This window comes from Agelaius tricolor, unplaced genomic scaffold (assembly GCF_023055355.1).
Source record: "Agelaius tricolor isolate 1412-34295 unplaced genomic scaffold, bAgeTri1.0.p SCAF_5, whole genome shotgun sequence".
In the NCBI taxonomy this organism is placed as follows: Eukaryota; Metazoa; Chordata; class Aves; order Passeriformes; family Icteridae; genus Agelaius; species Agelaius tricolor.
The window spans coordinates 10,580,215-10,599,823 of NW_027269265.1; the positions used below are offsets into that span (position 1 = coordinate 10,580,215).

At 45.6% G+C, this 19,609-nt stretch overlaps 1 protein-coding gene across 1 annotated transcript; it reads right to left on the reverse strand.

Moving 5' to 3' along the window:
• Positions 1–1,947: 1,947 nt before the first annotated feature.
• Positions 1,948–19,483, reverse strand: LOC139589746 (tumor necrosis factor alpha-induced protein 2-like). Its single transcript, XM_071426389.1, has 12 exons — positions 19,397–19,483; positions 13,477–13,825; positions 11,215–11,842; positions 9,831–9,945; positions 8,501–8,626; positions 7,672–7,772; positions 7,484–7,582; positions 7,183–7,306; positions 6,074–6,196; positions 5,048–5,203; positions 3,853–3,974; positions 1,948–3,433 (listed from the first exon to the last, which is right to left on the reverse strand). Exons 2-12 carry the CDS (start codon positions 13,811–13,813, stop codon positions 3,292–3,294), a joined length of 2,073 nt encoding a protein of 690 aa, XP_071282490.1. The 5' UTR covers positions 13,814–13,825; positions 19,397–19,483; the 3' UTR covers positions 1,948–3,291.
• Positions 19,484–19,609: the final 126 nt, after the last annotated feature.

Genomic DNA, 19,609 nt, shown 5'->3' on the forward strand with positions numbered 1-19,609 from the left:
CTTTTGGGAAGGAGGTTCTGCCATCCCACTCCTCACTGCAGCTGTGCCTTTCCTCTGGGATGCTCCATGCATTGCCAGGCTTCAGGTCTCTTCCCACTGGATTGGGGTTTCCAGGTTTTCTTCTATTAAAGTTCATATTAGCTATGCTAAAGGCAGGATTTGAAAATGGATGTTGGCAAATTGTTGCCACATCCTTGGTGAAGATGTAATTGCACATACATTTCCTGCTTTACAGAAATTAGCAGGTGAGGAATGTGTCACTGAAGCCAGCACTGTCCACCTGGAAAAGCCCACCTACCAAACCACTTTGCTCTAGTGCCTCTCAAAATCATCACACTAGTAAATCCTGTGGCCTTTAGTCCAGTGCTGTCATTTTTTAGTGGGTTTTAGAAAGAGGATCCAGGCTCAAAGGGAAGGAATTGCAGGCATTGTGGCTTCTTAACCCTTTATTTCCAGGTCAGCAGTTCCCACAGTTTCTCATCAGGCCCTAACAAAGCATTCCTACAGTTTTTTTTTTCTTCCCATCACACTCACACTTGAGTCTGTGATCTCTCTGGAGATTTTGGCTTCCCCAGAGGTTCCCCAGGTGTCCCTGAGGACTGAGCACACCACAGGTGGCTCCTGCAGGAGCAGAGGAGGGAGTAATGCCTCAGACCACCCTCTGATATGCTGTGGTTTGTGTCCTTTGCACTGCAGATTGCAAGTCTTCTGTCAAATGATGGAAGTGCCAGGTGGGAGGGATGGGTAGGGAGCCAGGAGTGTTGTGAGTGTATGTCTGAGCTCAGCCTGTGCCCAGTGTGATGGCTGTTGTGCGCTGATGTGCTGGGGACGCTGATGACAGCAAACAGGGAAAGCTGGTAATGCCACAGCAGCTGTGCTCAGGAACCAGCTTTCTTAACTGTTCTGTAAGATTGATCCTATTTTTTTTCATCTTCCCAATCTGCTCTGCCTCCAAGGAGGGGCAGGCATCAGCATCAGCAGAGGTTGCGTGATAAAGAAAGTTGAGCCACGCTGACCTCAGAAAATTTTATTTACTTAGTTTTAGAAGTGCTATTTATCATATTGAACTAACACTGTTATCAGAAGACATTTGTGCAACCTCCTGAAACTACCTGGCTGTGTGTAATATGCCACCTATAAATAAATGCCATTTTAAATGTCGAGTCATGCAGGAAGATAAATAAATTAGTTTCCTGGGCTCATTAGAGATGAAAGCTGGGGTTTTATAGCAGGATGAAGAGATTGCACAATGCACTTCCATATGGCTTATGAAATGTGTATGAAAACCATTTTCTCCTACCCATGCTAATTATGATATATAAATAGATACTGTTTCCCTTTGGGCACTTACTTAGCTGGATTTTTTTTTTAAAGATCAGTGTAATCACTTGCATGATGCATTTCTGTAGGCCTTTAACAGATCTCTAAATCAAAATATGTATTTTATAGCAATAAAGTGACCTTTCACTAATTGGGAAAGAAAATGTTACCCAATAGGTGACAGTTGTCATGAGTGCTCAGCACAGTCAGAAGTCATTTTGGCATTTGCCTTTAAACTGTAGCTGAGATGAGTGTTTAAATAATAATTTTTTTAACCCATGTGTCTATATGAGTTTTGTGTGAGTGTGCTTAAGGAAGGAGAGGGTGATTTGTGCTGCCTGTGGCCAGGCTGCAAACTAAAATCAAAACACTGTTTTCCACTCATGGCACAATTTTGCTACAGGACCTGTTGGCAGAAGACTCCTCTGAGAATGTGCCACTGGCCACTGCTAGTGAGCAGCCCACCCTGCTCAGAGAATGTCTTACAGGGGCAGCAGCAATGCTTTTCCAGCCTGTCTATAGTCCAGCAACAACCCCTACTTGGAACCAGTGGGTGATAGTCACCAGAGCAGGCTGGGAGAAATGGCCCTTTGAAAGACAACACAGCAGTGGCAACACAGTAAACTGTCACTTTTCTAGCATATTTGAATGCTGTTTATTATAAACATTGCAAATTAGTATCTCTAACTGAGAAAAAAAATAAAATTGGATGCAAAAATACACTGGTGGTATATTGCATATACATATAAATATACATTATATAGTTTGCACAGTCATTAGGCATCTTCCTTCCGGACTGACTTTCCACAGACTGATGCAAAAGTTGAAACAGAGGAGAACAGAAGGGAAAGGTCTCCAAATATACACAGTGCTGTTTTGGTGAGTGATTAAGTTCCCAAAAAAACTGTGCTGTAAGAAACAAAACACAGTTTCACAAGAGACCCATTTGTATTTTCACATCATATCTACCTCACAGCACAAGGGGAAAGAGTGAGCAAGAGAATGGTGACACATACAGGGTGCTCAGTATGTATTGATGATATTTGAGACCAGTTCCACACCCCATCAAAGCCTGCATTGTTAATGGGGTCTGGAAGTCCTCTCCTTGGTAAGGAGGACTTCAGTAATATCCAAAGTGTTTTATCAGCTGCTGCTTAACCCAGACAATCCATTTCAATAGGCAGCTTGCTCCCAGCCTCTGTTTGAGGGGTCCCTCCATGCAGATGCACTGGATGGGGTCACTGGAGAGGGGCCCAGGATCTCCCACCTCCCAGAAGTGGAGGAAGCACATGATTCCCCAGGGCCAGTTCTCCACTGGAAACCCCAAGGCCCTGGGCAGTGCTGCTGCCCTGGGTCAGAGCCTGCAGCTGCTCCAAGGGGGCTGGCAGGAGCCCTGCCACAGCCGAGCTGCAGCTCCTCCTCCCCAGGAACCTCTCCCACCAGCCTAACACAGTGCCCTGCCCAGCTCTGAGGAAGGCAGATGGATTGCAAACATGCTCACATGGGACTCTCCCAACATCTCAAGAGCCCATGGGATGCTACACATCTCTAAATGTTGGTTTCAGTTTTTGTTTCCCTTAATTTCCTTAGAAGATAAAAAGCTACATAGGTGGTGCCTGCTTGGTCTGTGATGTGGCCTTTGTGGCACCCTGAGAGGTAGATGGACTTCAGAGCTCCAGGGCAGTGTCCAGGCAGAGAATGTGGTGGCACAAGGAGATCTCAGAGGGAATCCATGACAGGTGGGAGGAGCAGCCCTGGTCTGTGTGGGCACTGCACCTCCCATGGGTGCACCCTGTGCCCAGCCCCACAGGATGATGATGATTCCCACAGAGATGCTGAGCACCAGACTGGGACAAAGCACTTTCCATAGGAAAAGGTGGCAGTGTGTGCCATGCATTGCTCCAGGAGATGGTCTCCATCCCCAGCTCACCCCACAGTTCAGCACAGGGCAGTGCCAAGGCATGCCTTGGTCTAGGACACGTTGATGCTGGAGAAGAGCGGGGCCCTGGGCTGTGTGGATGCTGTGCTGTCTGCCAAGTAGCCCAGGATGCTCTTGAGTTCGCTGCGTGACAAATTGGCTTTGATGTGCAGGAACGCTTCCAGGTGCCTTTTGCTGTGGAAGAGAGATGGGCAGGTGTTATTTCCTCCCACACACCTCCACCTGTCAGGGCCACTGCACCAGGATGTGGTTCCCACCCTGTGGCGTGGGCTGACGTCCCTGTGGGTGCCAGCTCAGTACCTGGCAGTCCTACACAAGACCCTGCACTGTCCTGGGATGTTTGGGGTAGGGAAAGGAATCTCCAAGGTAAAGGAGAAAATTAGGCCAGAATTTGGAATATATCAACAGGCTTTTATTCATATCTTCCTTTGCTTTCTGATAGGACTGGGATTGCCACAGCCTGGAAGGCAGCCCCCACCCAGGTTTATAGGCTCAGGCTGTATGAACCTCACCTATATTCATATTTGACTGCTTTCTGGCACAATTAAAAAATTCCTTATGAGTACTAGCAAATCTGTTTCAGCATCTCTTACCGGATGTCTGGGTACGTTGTGGCGAGTGTTGCAACTTCAATTTTAATAGCACCTAAATCCTGAAGTCGGATTATTTCAGCCAGTTTGGGGAGTGCTGAATTCAGCCACGTGGCTTGAGATCCCTGCAAGCAGAAAAAGTGGTTAGCAGGACATCATGGGGGTGCAAAGTGCCCCCCACTCCAGGAGCTGCCCCCTGAGGCTGTTTCTTGGCAAGTGGATAGGACACATGAATGATTTTAGGTGCTTCTCTGTTTTCAGTGCTGTTTCTGCCTCAGGTAGCCTTGGCAAAACTGGATTAACTTTTTGATGGTTTTTAATCCTCTCACACAAATGGTGTGTGGTTTGCCATAAGACTGAGACTTCCACATCCACCTCAGCAGATTCTATCTGCTCATTTCCTTTTCCTTGGGTTTCTGCACTGCCTGGTGTGTGTACCAAGGTCTGTAATCAGATGGGCCAGGTGACTCACTGCCATGTGCTGCTCTGCTCCAGCTCCAAACACAACCCTGCCTTTGGTAACTCCAGGTATCACCAAAATCAGGTAGAAGCCCCAGCTAGAGCTTTTTCCTGATCATTGGAATTTCCAAGGTGCAGCTCTCCTACCCACTCTGTGTGAAACTCAGACTTGTTCCTTCTCCAGTCAAACATGCATGGAGTGATGGAGGACAGGTTTTGGTCTAGCTGTTAGCTTTTTTTGCGGGCAAAATTAGAGGCATGGAAGGAGGGAAATGATCCCAAAGGACAGAGAGGGGTGTTCCAGCTGTGGCTCTTGTGGAAAAATTCCTTGCATACCACAGACCCCCACACTGCCTGCTTTAGCCCTTGGCTTACCTAAAAGCTGCAGCATCAGGGAAATCAAGGGTTAGAGGAAACCCAGACTCATGGAAGCTGTACCGAAACCGGAAAAGATTATCTAAGTCTTTTGACCCTATTAGTATAAATCTTCGAAAGGAAACTGCCTGTGGGACAAAGGAAGATGAAATCATGTCTCTCCAAGCAGGGAGGGGCAGGCTGCTTACAGTGTGGGGGACCCTTTCTGCCTACAGGCATGTAGAGACCACTTTCTGCCTAAGGTCCTGCCTTCCAGGAAATTAGACTGAGTTGAAAAGGTTAACAAAAGTTCCCAGAATTACTTTCCTGTTTTTCAGTGTGTCTGTGCCCTGTGCTGACGGGTTCATGGCAAGCACTCACGTACATTGCTGGTGCAGAAGGCTTCCAGGTCAGCAGCATTCTTGGAGATGTGTTGGGCCAGAGTTTGCTGCTGTGCTGGAGTTTTCAGGCTGACCTTCCTCTTCAGCAGCCTCACAATGTACTCTTTAACCAATCGAGCATGGATCTTCTCAACAATAGCCTGTTGGGAAGGAGAGGAGGGAATCATCATCCATCCCTCTTTTGCTTGGGGACATAACAAACCATGTGTGTGGATGGAGGGCAAAACCACCCTGGGTGCTGTGAGCCATGCCCCACCAATGCCTGCTGCAGATTACACAGCAGGAACAGCCCTGGTTGCCAGCCTCCAAAGACCGGTTACAGCACATCCTAGATGCTGAGAATTTCTTTGTGCTCTAATAAGAATGGGAATTTCCAAATGTTTATTTCCTTCTGGGAAGAGTTTAAAGTGCAGAAAAGTTCTTCATGTGGTAGAGGAGTAACAGTATTCCAGAGAAACAGGAATTCATGCTGTTCTTCCTGTTCTTCTCTCTAACACATAAAACATCATTATTTGTCCCAGCTACTAAAAAGACAAAGGCAGGAAATCAAATATTGTCTTATATTATGATATTTCATATTTAGTCCAGCACCAGTGAGGATGTGGTTCTGGCTCAGTTCTCTGGGATTTGTCCCATTTGCATCCACCTCCTCCAGCCCTTAGGGCAATCAAAGGAGCAATGAGACTGAACCATGCAACTGCATATCTGTGTTTCAAGATTGCTAAACCAAATCTGTAATTAAGGCCACGTGTTGGGTGGTCTCTAAAGCACTTTCTCTGCAGGAGCAGTGGTTTGCTCTGCAAACACTGCAGCAGAGCTGTAGAAGTCTGCTTCTGTCAGAGGAGAGTGAGATTTATGTGCCTTATCTGGGTAAACTGCATGCTGATGGAAACCCTTCCTGATACCAGGCCAGCTCACCAGAGGTCAAGGCAGCTCAAGCCACAGAGGATCAGAGCTGAAAATGCAGCCCCAGCACCCCAGAATCCCTCCAATATTTCTCTTGGACTTACATGGTAAAACGGGTCCTTTAAGGTCTTGAAGTCTGAAATATGTTTGCTGGTGGTTTTAATGATCTCATTCATAATTTCACTGCTGGAATCCCACTTATTCTCTGTAAACTTCTTGTACATTGGCTGAAAAAAAGGAAAATCTGCTAAGTTACCTCAAACAAATTCTATGCAAATGTGTATTTGTCATTCCTACATGTGGAGTATCCCATGTAGGGAGAGTGTGGTGTGTAGTCCTGTGCACAGGTGTGTGGTGATGCCTTACAGGGACAGGGGAACAAGGGGCTGTCCCCTTCTTGACTCCTCATGGCTAGCAAGACCAAGGGCTTGAAAGGTTAATATTGGAGGTGTTTTTATTATTTCTGCCTTTTTTTTTTCCCTCACCATCTTGTCTGATTGAAGACTTATGGAACCATCACGGGAACAAAAATGAATCCTTATGAGATGTTCATAATTTTTCTCAGCCACAGTAAATAAATATGCAAATGAAAAAACTTGTACCCCTGTTCTCTCGTGCATTCCAAAAGGCTCTACAGAGAAAGCAGGAGAGATTGTGGCTGAACTTTCCTGACTCCTACGCTTCCTTTTCCTCCACCAAAATTGCTTAACTCGAAAACATTGTGTTATATATATATAAACAAAAAAAAAAAAAAAAAAAAAAAAAAAAAAAAAAAAAAAAAAAAAAAAAAAAAATGGAAGCCAGAAGTACAGAAATGCCCTTCAGGTCACCTTTATGGGGAAGCCAAAAGCTGCATAATTGCAGTTTATGCCATTAGTGATGTGTTTCTGCAGTGTGGAGAGCAAATAGCTGCAGGTTGAGACTCTCCCTGCTGTAGCTGTTGTCTCAGATGCCATCAGCAGGTTTTATGTTCACCTGCACAGTCATGCCTATGTCATTGCACCCATTTTGCCTGCAGGCTTGAGGACCAGCTCAAGGAGAGCTTAGTGGGAGTTTTCCTGCAGCAGTGTGGGTTAGGACCAATCCTGTCCCTTCTGAACTTGGCTGATTTGAATCAGAGATTTGAACAACAGATAGCACAGCAGGAGAACATGCCCTGCCCTGGTATCAGCTGAGCCATGGGGCAGGAGGATGTGGAGCACAGATATTGTACCTTCAGCTGGGCAAAGAGCTGTTGAAGCAGCACATCAAAGCCACTGTTTTCAATATCAGCGAGAGTGCTGAGGATATCGGCTTTACTGTCCTCCTTTTCTGCCACGTATTTCTCTGTGTAGTCTCTGAAAGAAAATACCAGTCAGATCAGAACAGTCTGTCCTCAGAGGAAAGAGAGAGAAATTCAGAGGTCTCCAAACCTTTTGCAGGCAGATGGACCTACCTCTGCTCACTCTGGAGTACCTCCCCTCTATACACTGCCTGCAGAGGAAGGAGCAAAACCTTTTCTTTTGGACCCTTACCTAAAATTGCAGCAGTTGTTAATATTTGCAATCAGTATAGGCTTGTAGTATGTGTGCTTCTTGCTTTTTTCCTTGAAGTCTTCAAAGGCATCCCTGTAGCTGGAGGGGAGATGGGAAGAGGAGAGGTGGGTGAGTGGCTGCCCAGGTGCTGTGCCAGCCCCAGTGCCCACAGCCCCTCCCCAGCTCACCTCCTCAGGAAGGCTGGCAGCTCCTTCAGCAGCCGACGGGACAGCTCCTCACCCACAGCTTTGCTGATGTCCTCAGCTCGCTTCTGGCTGCTGTAGATACTCTAACAGACAAGTGAGATCAATTTTAAATGTTGCCTGCTCCAAAAAGGCCAGGTTTGCTGGGCAAAAGAAGCTGCAGATCCTTTGCTGAGAGCTGCACCCAGCTCTCCTGCATCCCCCCCTGCAACTGATCCAGGGACCACAAAGAGCAGCCATACTTAGATGAAAGGTTCAAAAGGAGCATGAAGAAAATCTAGGAAACAGCTGAGAAAGTAGGCAATTTCACACTTGGTTTTGTTTCTTTTTTTTTCTTTTAGCTTTTTTTTTAATGTTGTTAGATTGCATTTAAATGAACAATTTGATCACAACAACCTCAACACATGAGAGGTTTGTTTTTTAAAAATAAACTCAACTAATCCTCTGCAGCCAGAGGATGGAAAGGGGCAGCTCTGCCTGTGGCACTTCCCCTGGGAGGAAGAAAGAGACTCCCCATTTCTCAATTAACCGAGCCTCTCTCCTGTCTCTCTGCTGCTGGGGATGCAGAAGAAATTGCACAGGAGAATGAAAGCAGTTTTTCTTCTTGTTTTGCTTATAGAGGCATTTGCCTCTGTCCCATGGTACACCAGGCCCAAGACAGACCATGGTTTTGAGCTTCCCTCTACCACCCACCTCTGCTACCACTCTACACAAGTGACTTGGCCTTTTCCTTTTCTGCATTGACCATAGTTGGTCTCAAATCCTAAGCAGGTAAAAGATGCAATTGCTTATTTTTAATATAGCTTTGTATTACCTGGATAACAAATATTCCTAGCAGTTCACTCTGAAAATGTCCATTTAGCTTCTCTGGTTCCTTGTCTTCTTTCCATCTTTGGATTTCTTTATCTAAACATCTGCTCAGTGAATTTTTGACAGTAACCTTTAGGGAAGGAAGAACAACGGCATTTACTACAACATGGATGCAACAGCTCCTGCCTTACGCAGGTTTTACCCACCCACCCACCCATGTTTTGCCTGGCTCAGCAGACTTTTTCCTCAGCCCTGGCTGGGATATAAAGGTTCCTTGGAGATGCTTGACCCATGACTTCACAGCAACAAGGACAGCCCCCTCACGATACCTACACAATAGTGAGTTGAGTATTTTAAGGTGGGAGTGAAGATCCCATCACACCTCCACATCCGGGGGATCAGGAGGGCAGGGAGAGGAGCAGTGGGTAGGAAGGTTGCAGGAGCTACATGTGCCAGAGTCCAAATTCCCCCAACCACACACTGTGTGTGTGTCACTCTCAGAGCCACCTGCTTTTGCAATCCTTTTTCATGAGCTCTTCTGACGCCACACAAGTGTTGGAGAGGGAAACAAAGTGCTCTCAGGTTTTCTCTGCTCTGACCCCTCTGTGCTGCAGTGAGGCTTTGGAAATGGTCTGTGCAGTGTCTGCTGATCCCCCTGTGTCCCATTCATGCACTTTGCAGACCTCACACCACCTCTCCCATATGCAAACCATCACAGACTACAGTTAAACTTGGAACTCATCTTCTCATTTTCCGGGAATTCCAGCCCCAAATGCCAAAAGCACTAAGCTATGGGAATACTCTAGAAGTGGCTTCTTGTTTCTATTAAGGGAAGGGTGATACAAAAACCAGAGCAACTTTTATTTTCTGCAGAGCAGGCAATTCTCCATCAAAGAAAGAGATTTGTCAAAACCAGAACTCCATGCTTTGCGCTCACCCAAGGTCTGGCACCTCTGCAAATACCAGGAGTAATCCAAGATCCTTCAGAGACTCCTGTGAGAGGGACCATAAATCCCTCTGGAGATTTATCAGACAATGAGAAAGTTGCCTGTAAAGATCTGTTGTTGGATTTTCCCCGTTGCTACCACATGATTTACAAGAACAGAGCAGTTCTTTTCTCCTGGCTGCCAGGGCTAAGCAGAAGTTTGCTCTGCAGGTCTCATCTAGCAGAAAGGTGACCTGCTCCCCAAAAACAAACAAAAGCTTTTGCTTCTCCCTGTAAGGGTGTGTGGTTCACTGGTGAAGAAGTGTGTGTGCAGGACAAGTCACAGCTTCTCTGAGGAGTCATATGGGAGCAGTGAAGGGAAGAAGAGGAGTGACTGAACTTTTCTTACCTCTTCACTGTCAAGGTATTTATTTTCAAGCTCTTTGCTCAGACTTGAAGGCAAAAGGCTTCCAAGCTTAACTTTATCCAACTCCATGGCTAAAGCATGATCTTTCCTCATGTCCCTGGAATGAAAAAAGTCAAACAATTGTATTTTCCAAGGGCAGTGTAATTCAAGACAGTTGTTGATGCAAATCACTAACACTTTTTGAGGGTATCAGTGAAAAAACAGATGGAAATGTACATTGTCTTCAGTCCAGGCAGGACTTGGAGAAGCTGAATGGATATGTGCCAGGGGTGAGATCTGTGAGGGTGGGACCACAAGCAACCCTGTGAATGGAGTCATGGTCTGTCAAACTCCTGAGTAGCAGCCACTGTGCTCTGGTGGGGATGGGAGATCTGAAGCAAGCAGGGGAGTCTAGCCCCTTGTCATGACCTCTCTCCATCCATACAGAGAGGTGAGCAGATGAAAAGCTGGTGTTTGATGGCTGGGAGGTGGTTCCTCAGCAGACACCTGGATGTGGCTTCTGGGAACAATCCCAAAGCAGCTGCTACCCTGGCCAACACTGTCCCCAGTGCTGGGCTGAGCCCTGCTCCTCACAGCTGCTCACTCCTAAACACAGGCTGGTTCAGGCCTGAACATCCTGACCTAGAGCACAACACTGGCTGTGGAAAACTTCCGGGATCAACAATGAATCATTACACTCATCAGTGGAGCACAAAAAGGAAAAAGTGGAGCTGAATGACTTTGGAACAGAAGAAACATTGCTGGTGTCTTTACGGGTTTCCACCTAAGAAGTGAAAGCCCTCAATTCTCCACTCAGTACTATTAGCCACAACAAGCAACGTTTTCAGTTCAGTAGCATACAGAGTTTATGGGGACCCTTGGATTGTGTCCTCTCACAGGGGCGCACCCCTGGCTCTCCTAAAGGTGAAGAAAACATAGACTGTGAGTAACACCTAAGCAACATCCTCCATGCCCAGGATAATTGCATCTCAAGTTGTTCTTTTTATTGTCTGCCCTCTGGTACAAAGGGCTGAAATTTCAAAATTTTTCAAGAGTGAGCCCAGGTCTGCAACTGGAATTGATATCAAGGCAATGAACCTGACCAATTTACCCCACAGATGAAGCCCTAAACCTTTGTGTGTCTGTTGCCCAGAAGCCAGAATAGTGAAACAGCCCTTCATTTACAGACTAGCAGCCTTGAGAGTGTCCCTTCTGGCTGTTCTGGCCAGGACTGTAAATCAGCACATCATCAGTAACACCAGTAACTTAGCCAGGTGCTGGACTGCACTGCAGTAATACTAACTCATAAATCAAGCAAATGCCTGGATTTGCAGCCAGTGAGCCTATTTTGATTTCCAGGGGTAAACATGTATAAAAGCCCACTTACTTTGGATAAAAATTGTGCACCCATGAGAGAAGAAGGTAAATATCCTTGTCTTCCAGATGAGACTCAGCATTTTTCTTTGCCTGGGAAGCAAAATAATTGTGGTAGAGTTCTGCATATGTGCTGAACACATTAAACTCAGGAGGATAAAGCTTATTAATATACTTGGCAACCACTGTCAAATCTTCTTTCATTGTCTTTCCCATGTGCAGGAGGTTCTGGCCAACTGCAGAGAGGTTCTCAGTTCTAGGAGTACGGCTTGTGTCTTTCATTCGAGCCTCTACCGACTCCTTTACTGTAGCCATCCAGAGCTCTTTCCATTTTCTAGGTCTAAATTGCATATTTTGGTCCAGTGGATTCTCTGACATGTAGTTCTGATCTTCTTTCTCCTGTTCTTTCAGAGCCTCCACTGCCTGCTGTAGCAGATCTGGGTTTGTTTTTGCAAGCAGCACAGAATCCTTCAAGGTGCTGAAGACTTTGTGCTTCAGAACTTCATAGACAGACTCAATGTCTTTTTGACTGGTGTTCAGTCCCTCCTCACTTTTGCTAGACAGGCTCTTCTCCAGGGCAAACAGATGTTGAATGGCATCACAAAGCTTTTGCTCTCCAAGGAGATCCATGACTTGTTTGACTGGTGAAAACAGAACAGCCTTTCTTTAACCAAGAGTGAAGATTTAGACTTATGTTTTATAAAAAATGATGGCTCTGGAATATTTTTTAAAAATGCTTATACTTCCAAAATGCTAGCTCTTGGGCTCCTACACCATATAGAAAGTCTATTTAATTAAAGATCAGATTGTTTCTAGATTGCCTTTAACTGGGGCAATGGATACCCATCACCAATGTGTTGCATATGGACAGCTATTCATGAGCCACCTATAATTGTTTCCAAAATTTATTCTTGTGGAGTTAGTTAGTTATGGCTCATTCCCCTTCCATTAATATGACCTCAAGTCAGAAACATGGCACTAGAAATAATGTAGATGGAAAGATGTAACTAAAGATGTGCTGAAGGAAATACCACATGGGTTTTCCAGAAATAGATTTGGCACAACCTGACCTGTGAAATTGTTTGGGAGGACACATTTAGCAAGCAAGACAAATACAATTGAACTATCTTATCTGAACTACAGCGAGTTACTTGAGACAGAGAAACCTGGGAAATTATTCGTTGAAATGGCAAGGTTATATCCCAAAATAAGATTTTTTAGCTGTGTAATGTTTGCATGGAGGACCCTGGGTGGAGAAAGCTTACATTATTCATGAAACTCATCTTACTTCATTTATCCTTAAAGATTGTGGCACAAAAGCTGGGAGTGCCCTTTTGGCATCTGCTGATTGCACAAAGTTCAGAGACATTATCGAAACTGAGGGCTTGGTGTATTTTACAGGAACAATGGGGTAACTTGAATAGTAAATGGGCTGAAATTTAATGGCATAAAACCCAAGATCCAAATGCAATAGAACAAAAGTTACTTAGCAACAAACAGGATTTTCTGCTGCAAGTTGGATGTGAATCAGCTTGAGATGGAGGAGGAAGAGAGACGCCTGGAGAATTAGTAAATCCTTACTGGGAGGTGGTAGTGAACATATCAGTTATGACCCCAGGATGTACTCAGTGAGAAATATCCAGCTGAGATGGGAAAATAGGAATATATTGCACCACACATTGGTGGTGTCTCATCTGGAATATTTTCTGCAATTCTGGTTGCTTAAAAAAAAACAAAAAAAACCCCCCAAAAAAGTATTGGGGATAGGGCAATGCAGCAGTAAGAACAAAAGTACAAAAGGCCTGTTTTCAGCAGCAAATTCAAGGCCAAGAAGGAAAACCACCAGTTAGGGAAAGCATTTAAGATATGGTGAGAGAGATGCCAATTAGACAGGTCAAGGCTTGTCTGGAAATGAAATAATTTGTACTAAAACAACAAGACTTTGTAGGAGGAGGTGGAGGAACAGAGCTGAGAGTTACACCTTGGTTTCTCACCCACCCACCCACAGTTCTCTGTGCCCCCAGTAGAAATAAGTTTTATTTTGGACAGAAAACCTGCAAATGGACAGCTCCTCAAGGACTGTACCCTTTGTACTAAAAGACCAGGACTTGAGGTCATGTCTCCCTCAGCCCAATTTTCCCCAGACTTCTTGGAAAAGTCACTTCAATCTATCAGTACCTTTGTTTCCCTAGGGGACAATTCCCTGCCTCATACAGCCCCTCTAGAGGAAACTATGGCCCATGAAGTGCTGCAAGGAGGATGGAGAAGCACTTACCACTGGGTGGCTTGGTCTTTTTAACTATTTTAAATGCACTTTTAAGCATTCCCTTTATTCCTTTGTTCCCCTTCTCAGGGCTGTCCCCGGCAGAGATGCAGCTCTCATTGCTCGTGATGGAAGAGGCACGTGAAGCTCTGCAGGCTGCCTCTGGCCTTTCTCTCATCTTCTCCTGGTCCCTGGACCAGATCTCATCTGCAGAAGGTTCAGGACAGGCAGGGACTTGGTCAGCTACTGATGGTGAAGTGTTTTCAAATGGCCTGTTTGCATCAATGCAACCCTCTGATCCACTACGTATTCCAAAAGGACTTTGGAAAAAAGGTAACATTTTCATCATTTTCCTTCTAGCCTGTAAATTTAAGGGGAAAAAAAATCAGATTATAACAGTTAGGAAGAAAAATACCAAGGAGAAAGTGTGGCAAGGCATATGTTTGGGCAACATGGAGAATGTTACACATCTGGTGTGAGCACAGGAGAATTCCTAAGCAACACCATCCCAGCTAATGTCCAGTCTAAATTAGAGAAAAATCAAAGAGCCATTTTGAGGGTGATTCAGATATCCTGATTTGAGACCTTGAGCTTGTCAGGCTCTCCCATGGGATGCTGTGTGACTATGGACATGAGCATGGGTGGGCACATGAATGATGTGGGTGGGATAAGTGTCCTGTGACTTCAAAACAACCACAAAGCTCTCATACTCTTACATGGCATCAGAATCAATTCCCACCTTACTCAGGGCCTTTTTTTCCTGATCTGTGCTCAAGGTAAGTGGGAACAAGGCACGAGGATCATGGTAATTTAGCCTTGTTTAAACAAACATGATCCTGCCAGAGTCCTGCATTACCACCAACACTCTTACACTGCAAATAATTAACAACAGAAATTTGTTATTGTTATGACTTCTTCTCAGAATTCATGTTTAGAATTATGTTCCTCTGTAATTCAATAGATTGCAAAATATTTATTTACATAAGTAAAATTATTTGTATAATGATTATAATGATGCAATTATTGTAAATAAATAAAATTACTCATAGTTTCCAATCCTTATTCTAATAATGCTTTATTTAAAGTGACATTCTAGGAGACTGAAGCACATCTGTATGAAGAACTCTCAGACAAGTTTTGGTTTGCTTGTACTGAGTAATGGCAGAAAAATTAGACTTCAAACAAATTAAGAATTTGGCTTCAGTTATACAGCCACAATGTGGGGATCCTCAAATACCTTTGTGAAGTTTATAATGTTGATATGTGTCATGCTGGTAGAAAGTTTGATACTTATTTCTGCGAAAACTGGTTGGAAGACTGTGGCTTTTCATTCTAAGTTATACAGAGGGCAGTGAGAGCCTGGCTTTGCTGACAGCTTTCCTTCTCCCTGCTTTGGATGCCAGGCCATGTTCAGGATTAGTAATGCTATTACCCTCTAAACACAACAAATATGAAAACTCATTTGGGAAGGAGTTCTGTTTGCATGAGCAAGCAAAGGGTGCCTGAGCACCAGAGCTCAGCTGATAGGAGTTACAGAATAGTCTGAGCTGGAAAGGACCTACAAGGATCACCAATTCCAACTCTGAAGTGAATGCCCCATACAGGGATTGAACCCACAACCAAAGGCATTATTAGCACCATACTCTTAAGTAACTGAGCTAATCCCAGGTTAGCAGCAGCTGTGCCATGGCTGAATCTGTGCACATACATCTCCCTAGCACAGGTACTGAGGAGGGGAGGGGGAAGGAAACCCCCTGCAGCTCACTCCAGCTATGCTAGTCAGGATGCCCCACTAGAATCCTGAAAGCAGTGGAAAACTGTTCCTTTTTGTTACATTTCCACTACAGAAATACCCAGAAAAACAACCAACCAACCCAAAAAAATCATGGCAACAGGCATGTTCTGCAAGTGACTTGGACTTGCCTAATTTTTGCAGGGCTCTTTTCGTAACCTGCATTTCCCAACACAACACTGTGCTTAGATTAATTCTGCCAAATCCCTTCCTTCCTGTTTGTTCAAGCACAGACTCATCTGAGTCCTTTCTCTCTCTCCTATTATTTCAAACAAAGCATTATTGGGTTTTTTTTGTTTGTTTGTTTTCTAACCAAAGAAAGTATCTCATCCCTTCTAAAAGGCTATGGTCTTTCATTTTGATGAATGGTGATCACAGAGGTGGACTTTGAAGTTTTGGTTCTTCTTCAATGCCAAGATAAATGCAATAGACCTTTGAAAAGCATTCAAGTGACACTACACACGCAAGACTCCGTAAGGGAATGATTAAGCTGGTTAGAAGCTGAGTTTTTAACATCTGTCAGAACTTTGTCATGGTAGTGCTCAAAAAAAGCCAGCCTCAAGCACCCATGCAAGGCTGTCGATGCAAAAGCTGACAGTCTCTAACATTTGGCCAGCTTGAACTCTTGCCCAGGGATTATCATGTGCCACTGCTGGTTGACCTGTGTTTGTATCTGCAGCAGGAAAAACCATTAAACCTCAGCTCCCACTTCTGCCTTGAAATGCAGCCCCAGTCTTAATGTCAATGGGTACCAAACACTCCCTGTCCATGTCATTATTGTTAGAAAACCAAGACTTTACTGTAAGAAATGCTTTTAAGAAACTTACAGAAAAAAAATGCCAACACTTTCTACAAGAAATACTCAGCTAAAAGGAGGTGTTCTTGGTTACATTTGGGGTGAACAGGCAGGAGATGCTGTGCTAGCAGTGCACCTCCTGCCTCTGTCAGGACATGCTCCTGCCCAACGTAGCTTGGCTTTGGCTTGGATGGCTGCAGGCTGCTCCTCTATGCCTGTGCTCTTCTCACAAATCAAAGCCTGCTAAAACTCCAGCAGGCTTCTAATTTGTTTAGCAGGAGAAATGCTAAATCATTTCCCAGAACTGAAATTCAGGTCTTAGGAAATGTAATGATTTGAGGTCAAGAGTTGACATTGTTCCCAACTCAGTATTATTACTAATTTACTGTTATCATTGTCATCCTCATTATTGTTATGTGGCAACATGGTTTGTGCCAGGGGAGCCTTTAGCTCCAATTATTTCTGACACAGCATATTCAGCTTCTGGTTTCAAACCAGATGAGCAGCACAGCTCAGAGAGCACCCTCTGCCACCCTGTTCAGATGCCCTGCAGCACTGGGACTGTGGTGCTGGGACTGCTGGTGTAGCTGTGGTGGGATACAGCAAGTTCTCTGCTGATCACAGAGATCAGATCACTACCTCTGAGCTGGAGCTTTTCTGGGGTGGGCAGCAAGGGCAAGGGAAACACTTGGAGCAGAGTCAAGACACAGAACGACCCAGCCTGGACTCTAGGCACAGTGGCTTCCCATTTTCTCCTTTTCCTCCTCAAAGGAAACAGCTTTCATGCAGAATGATCTCATTGGTCAGGGGTAGCTCATGCTGTGCCAGAGAGCACTCAGGGGAAGAGATTTATTAATTATCCCTATTCTGAATTTTTTTGCTGAACTTTTTCTTGACTTCTTTTTCCTGAGCTGCTGCCAGTGTTAACAAGCATTTGTTTGGATTTTTGGTCCTCTCCAGCCTGCTGGCATACTAGGTCATGAGGATTTATATCTCATTTCAGTGAATATCTCCCATTCTCCCACAGCCTCTCAGAAATCCAGAGTTATCTAGCAAAGTTTTCTATCTGCCCACACAAAAGAATTGCACTGGTCCAAGCCATCTTTGAAGCAATAGAACAGTGTAGGCAGTTTGAGTTTGGTATACCTCAGACCATGTGCTGACACCTAAACAAACTGCTAATTCATCAAAGCAAAGAGTCCAAAAAGATGCCAGACTTTATTCTCTCCAAGCTGGGAGCCCTCCTAGGAGGTGAGGGGTTTTTCCTACTATTTTTGTTATCTGGGTTAAGTACTGAATGGAGACACCACAAATCTGGGGGCTCCCACTTGGCTCTGCCTGGGAAATCACAGTCTATAGAAGACTTGGGCCACCCAGTGCCCCACCTTGACCCTCTACTGTGCTGCTCACATCCAGAGTCCTATCTGCAGACCCCTGTGAGATACCCACCACTCAATATGTGCTCCAGCAGCATCCTGATGGTGGCCAAGTTCTGCTCCTAATGGGGAGCTGAGGGAAAACAAAACTTTTCTCCAGTAAAGAAGCCAAGGCAGGAGCAGAAACTCCCCAGAGGACTCAATCCATGTGCCTCAGCATCACCAGGCAGCCCTACAGGGCTGGGGATGATGGGGAGCCCAAGGGATTCAGGGGAATGGCAGTAATAGAGCAGGGAAAGGACCCCAGGGCATCTCACCTGGCATGAGAGAGATGCTTTAAGCCAGCATAAAACCATGTGTAGATACAGTTGTGCAGTGCAACAATCACTTCCAAATGAGACTCTGATTTCCCTAAATTACTGACACACACCTGGAAACCATCCAGTAAACCATCATTTCCTGTTGTTAGTGAGAATATTTCAAACAGAGAAAGAGAAAATTCTATATGTACCCTGTTATTGGGAAAAAACAGAGAGAATGCACTGTAATACACTCATTTTTTCTTCTTGCTTCAAGTCTATTATGAGCAGCATAATTTTGAACTGTTGCTGCTGAAAGAGCAACCAGCTGCTGCTGTCTAGAGTTTTGTTTTCATAATAAAAAAGTTTTCAGTTCCAAAGCCAAATCCTTCTTTAAGGCCTGGAGTTTGCAAAGTTTTCTGCTAGAGCTAACAGCGACTGAGAAGATAAACAAATTCCCTGGGAGCTTCTTTCGGCACTTTCAAATTCTTTGGCTTTCCAGGCATCTTTTATAGAGAGGGTGAATGAAGCAAACCCAAACCTGAGCTCTCTGCTCCCTTGTGATTTGCTTTATCAGAGCTGAAAAGCCTCAAAATCCCTTGGTGGGGGACAGGCAGCTGACACTTTGGACAGTGTTTCTTCAGGTTTTCTGTCCTGAACTTGGGTGTCAAAGTGAGGCACCACAGCTTCCAGATTAGCCATATGCTCCAGTCACAGAAAGTCTCTTCTTCACTTTGCAGCAGCAAAGTGAAGGATTTCAAAAAGAAATTCTGCTTTGAACACACCAAGGATCCTAACCCTGGGGCTGAATTTTTCAATTTGTGCTGAAGAGCTGATGCAATGGATATGGGGCTGCTGCACAAAGACAGAAGGGTGTTTCTATAGGCTTTTCAGTGCTCTAGGAAAAGGCAGGTCCTAGGAGCTGTGGGACATCCCTGACAAAGAAAAAGCAATCACAAAAGGGCAAGCAAGCATGGCAATGCAGAAATGTGCCAGCTTGGCACAGTGACCCTGGCAGGGTCCAAGTCCCAGGGGCTGCCCAGGGTCATCGAGGGTCCAGGCTCTGAAATGGTGTTTTTTCAGCACAGCCAAACTGAATGAATCACAATCCAATTACTTTCCTGTGGTTTGGGGGAAAACCACTTCCTTTAAATAGAGACAAAGAAGGGAGGGCAGAAGTGCCACACTGGATCTGGAATCCAGCACCAGATCTGGGTTTAGGACACTTTGGTGCTCAATACCTTCATATGGATTTTGGGAAAGGTGTTGGAAGACAGAAGGGTAGGAAGGAGGTGAATGGTTTACAGTAGTCACTGCTTTAGCCTGTGCCCTGAAATTTAGGGGAAAAGCCGCACAAATCAGACTCAGCTGTCACAATGGAATTACCAGGCATATATCCTTGTGGTACCCAGCCCTGGGATATGCCTGGAGCTGCTGTCCTGCCAGCGATCCGATTTATTCCCCATTCTGATAATCACAAGGTGGGGCTGAAACCCGTCCCTGTGCCCGGCAACCCACCCTCCGTGGGTGCCCCTCGTTCCCCACTCTCGGACCCAGCAGGGAGCCCCCGAGCTCCCCAGCAAGTGAGCCCGGAGCGGGGCAGCGGCTCGGGAGAAGCGGGAGACGCCGGCCCGAGGGGAAGGGAAAGACCCGAGACTCACGGACTTACTCTGCGGCGGCTCCCGGGCGGCGGGGCTGGAGGCGGGCCAGCAGCGCTGTCACGGTCACCGGCACTGTCACAGCCTCTGTGCCCGGGGCGGGGGCAGCCCGACTAAAAGGGGAGGAAAGCGGGGGCGGGACCAGCTGCTGGGAAACTCCAGTTGCACCTCCCCCCGGGAGAAGGGAACCGAGAAATCCCCTCCGCGGGGAAGCGGCCGGCAGC

Coding starts and splice junctions, on each gene's coding strand:
- LOC139589746 (XM_071426389.1), bottom strand. CDS start 13,813: ATGATGAAAATGTTACCTTTTTTCCAAAGTCCTTTTGGAATACGTAGT. Junction 7,773..8,500: donor TAGGAATATTTGTTATCCAG/GTAATACAAAGC, acceptor CTTGTCTGTTAG/AGTATCTACAGCAGCCAGAA. Junction 7,307..7,483: donor AACAACTGCTGCAATTTTAG/GTAAGGGTCCAA, acceptor ATTTTCTTTCAG/AGACTACACAGAGAAATACG.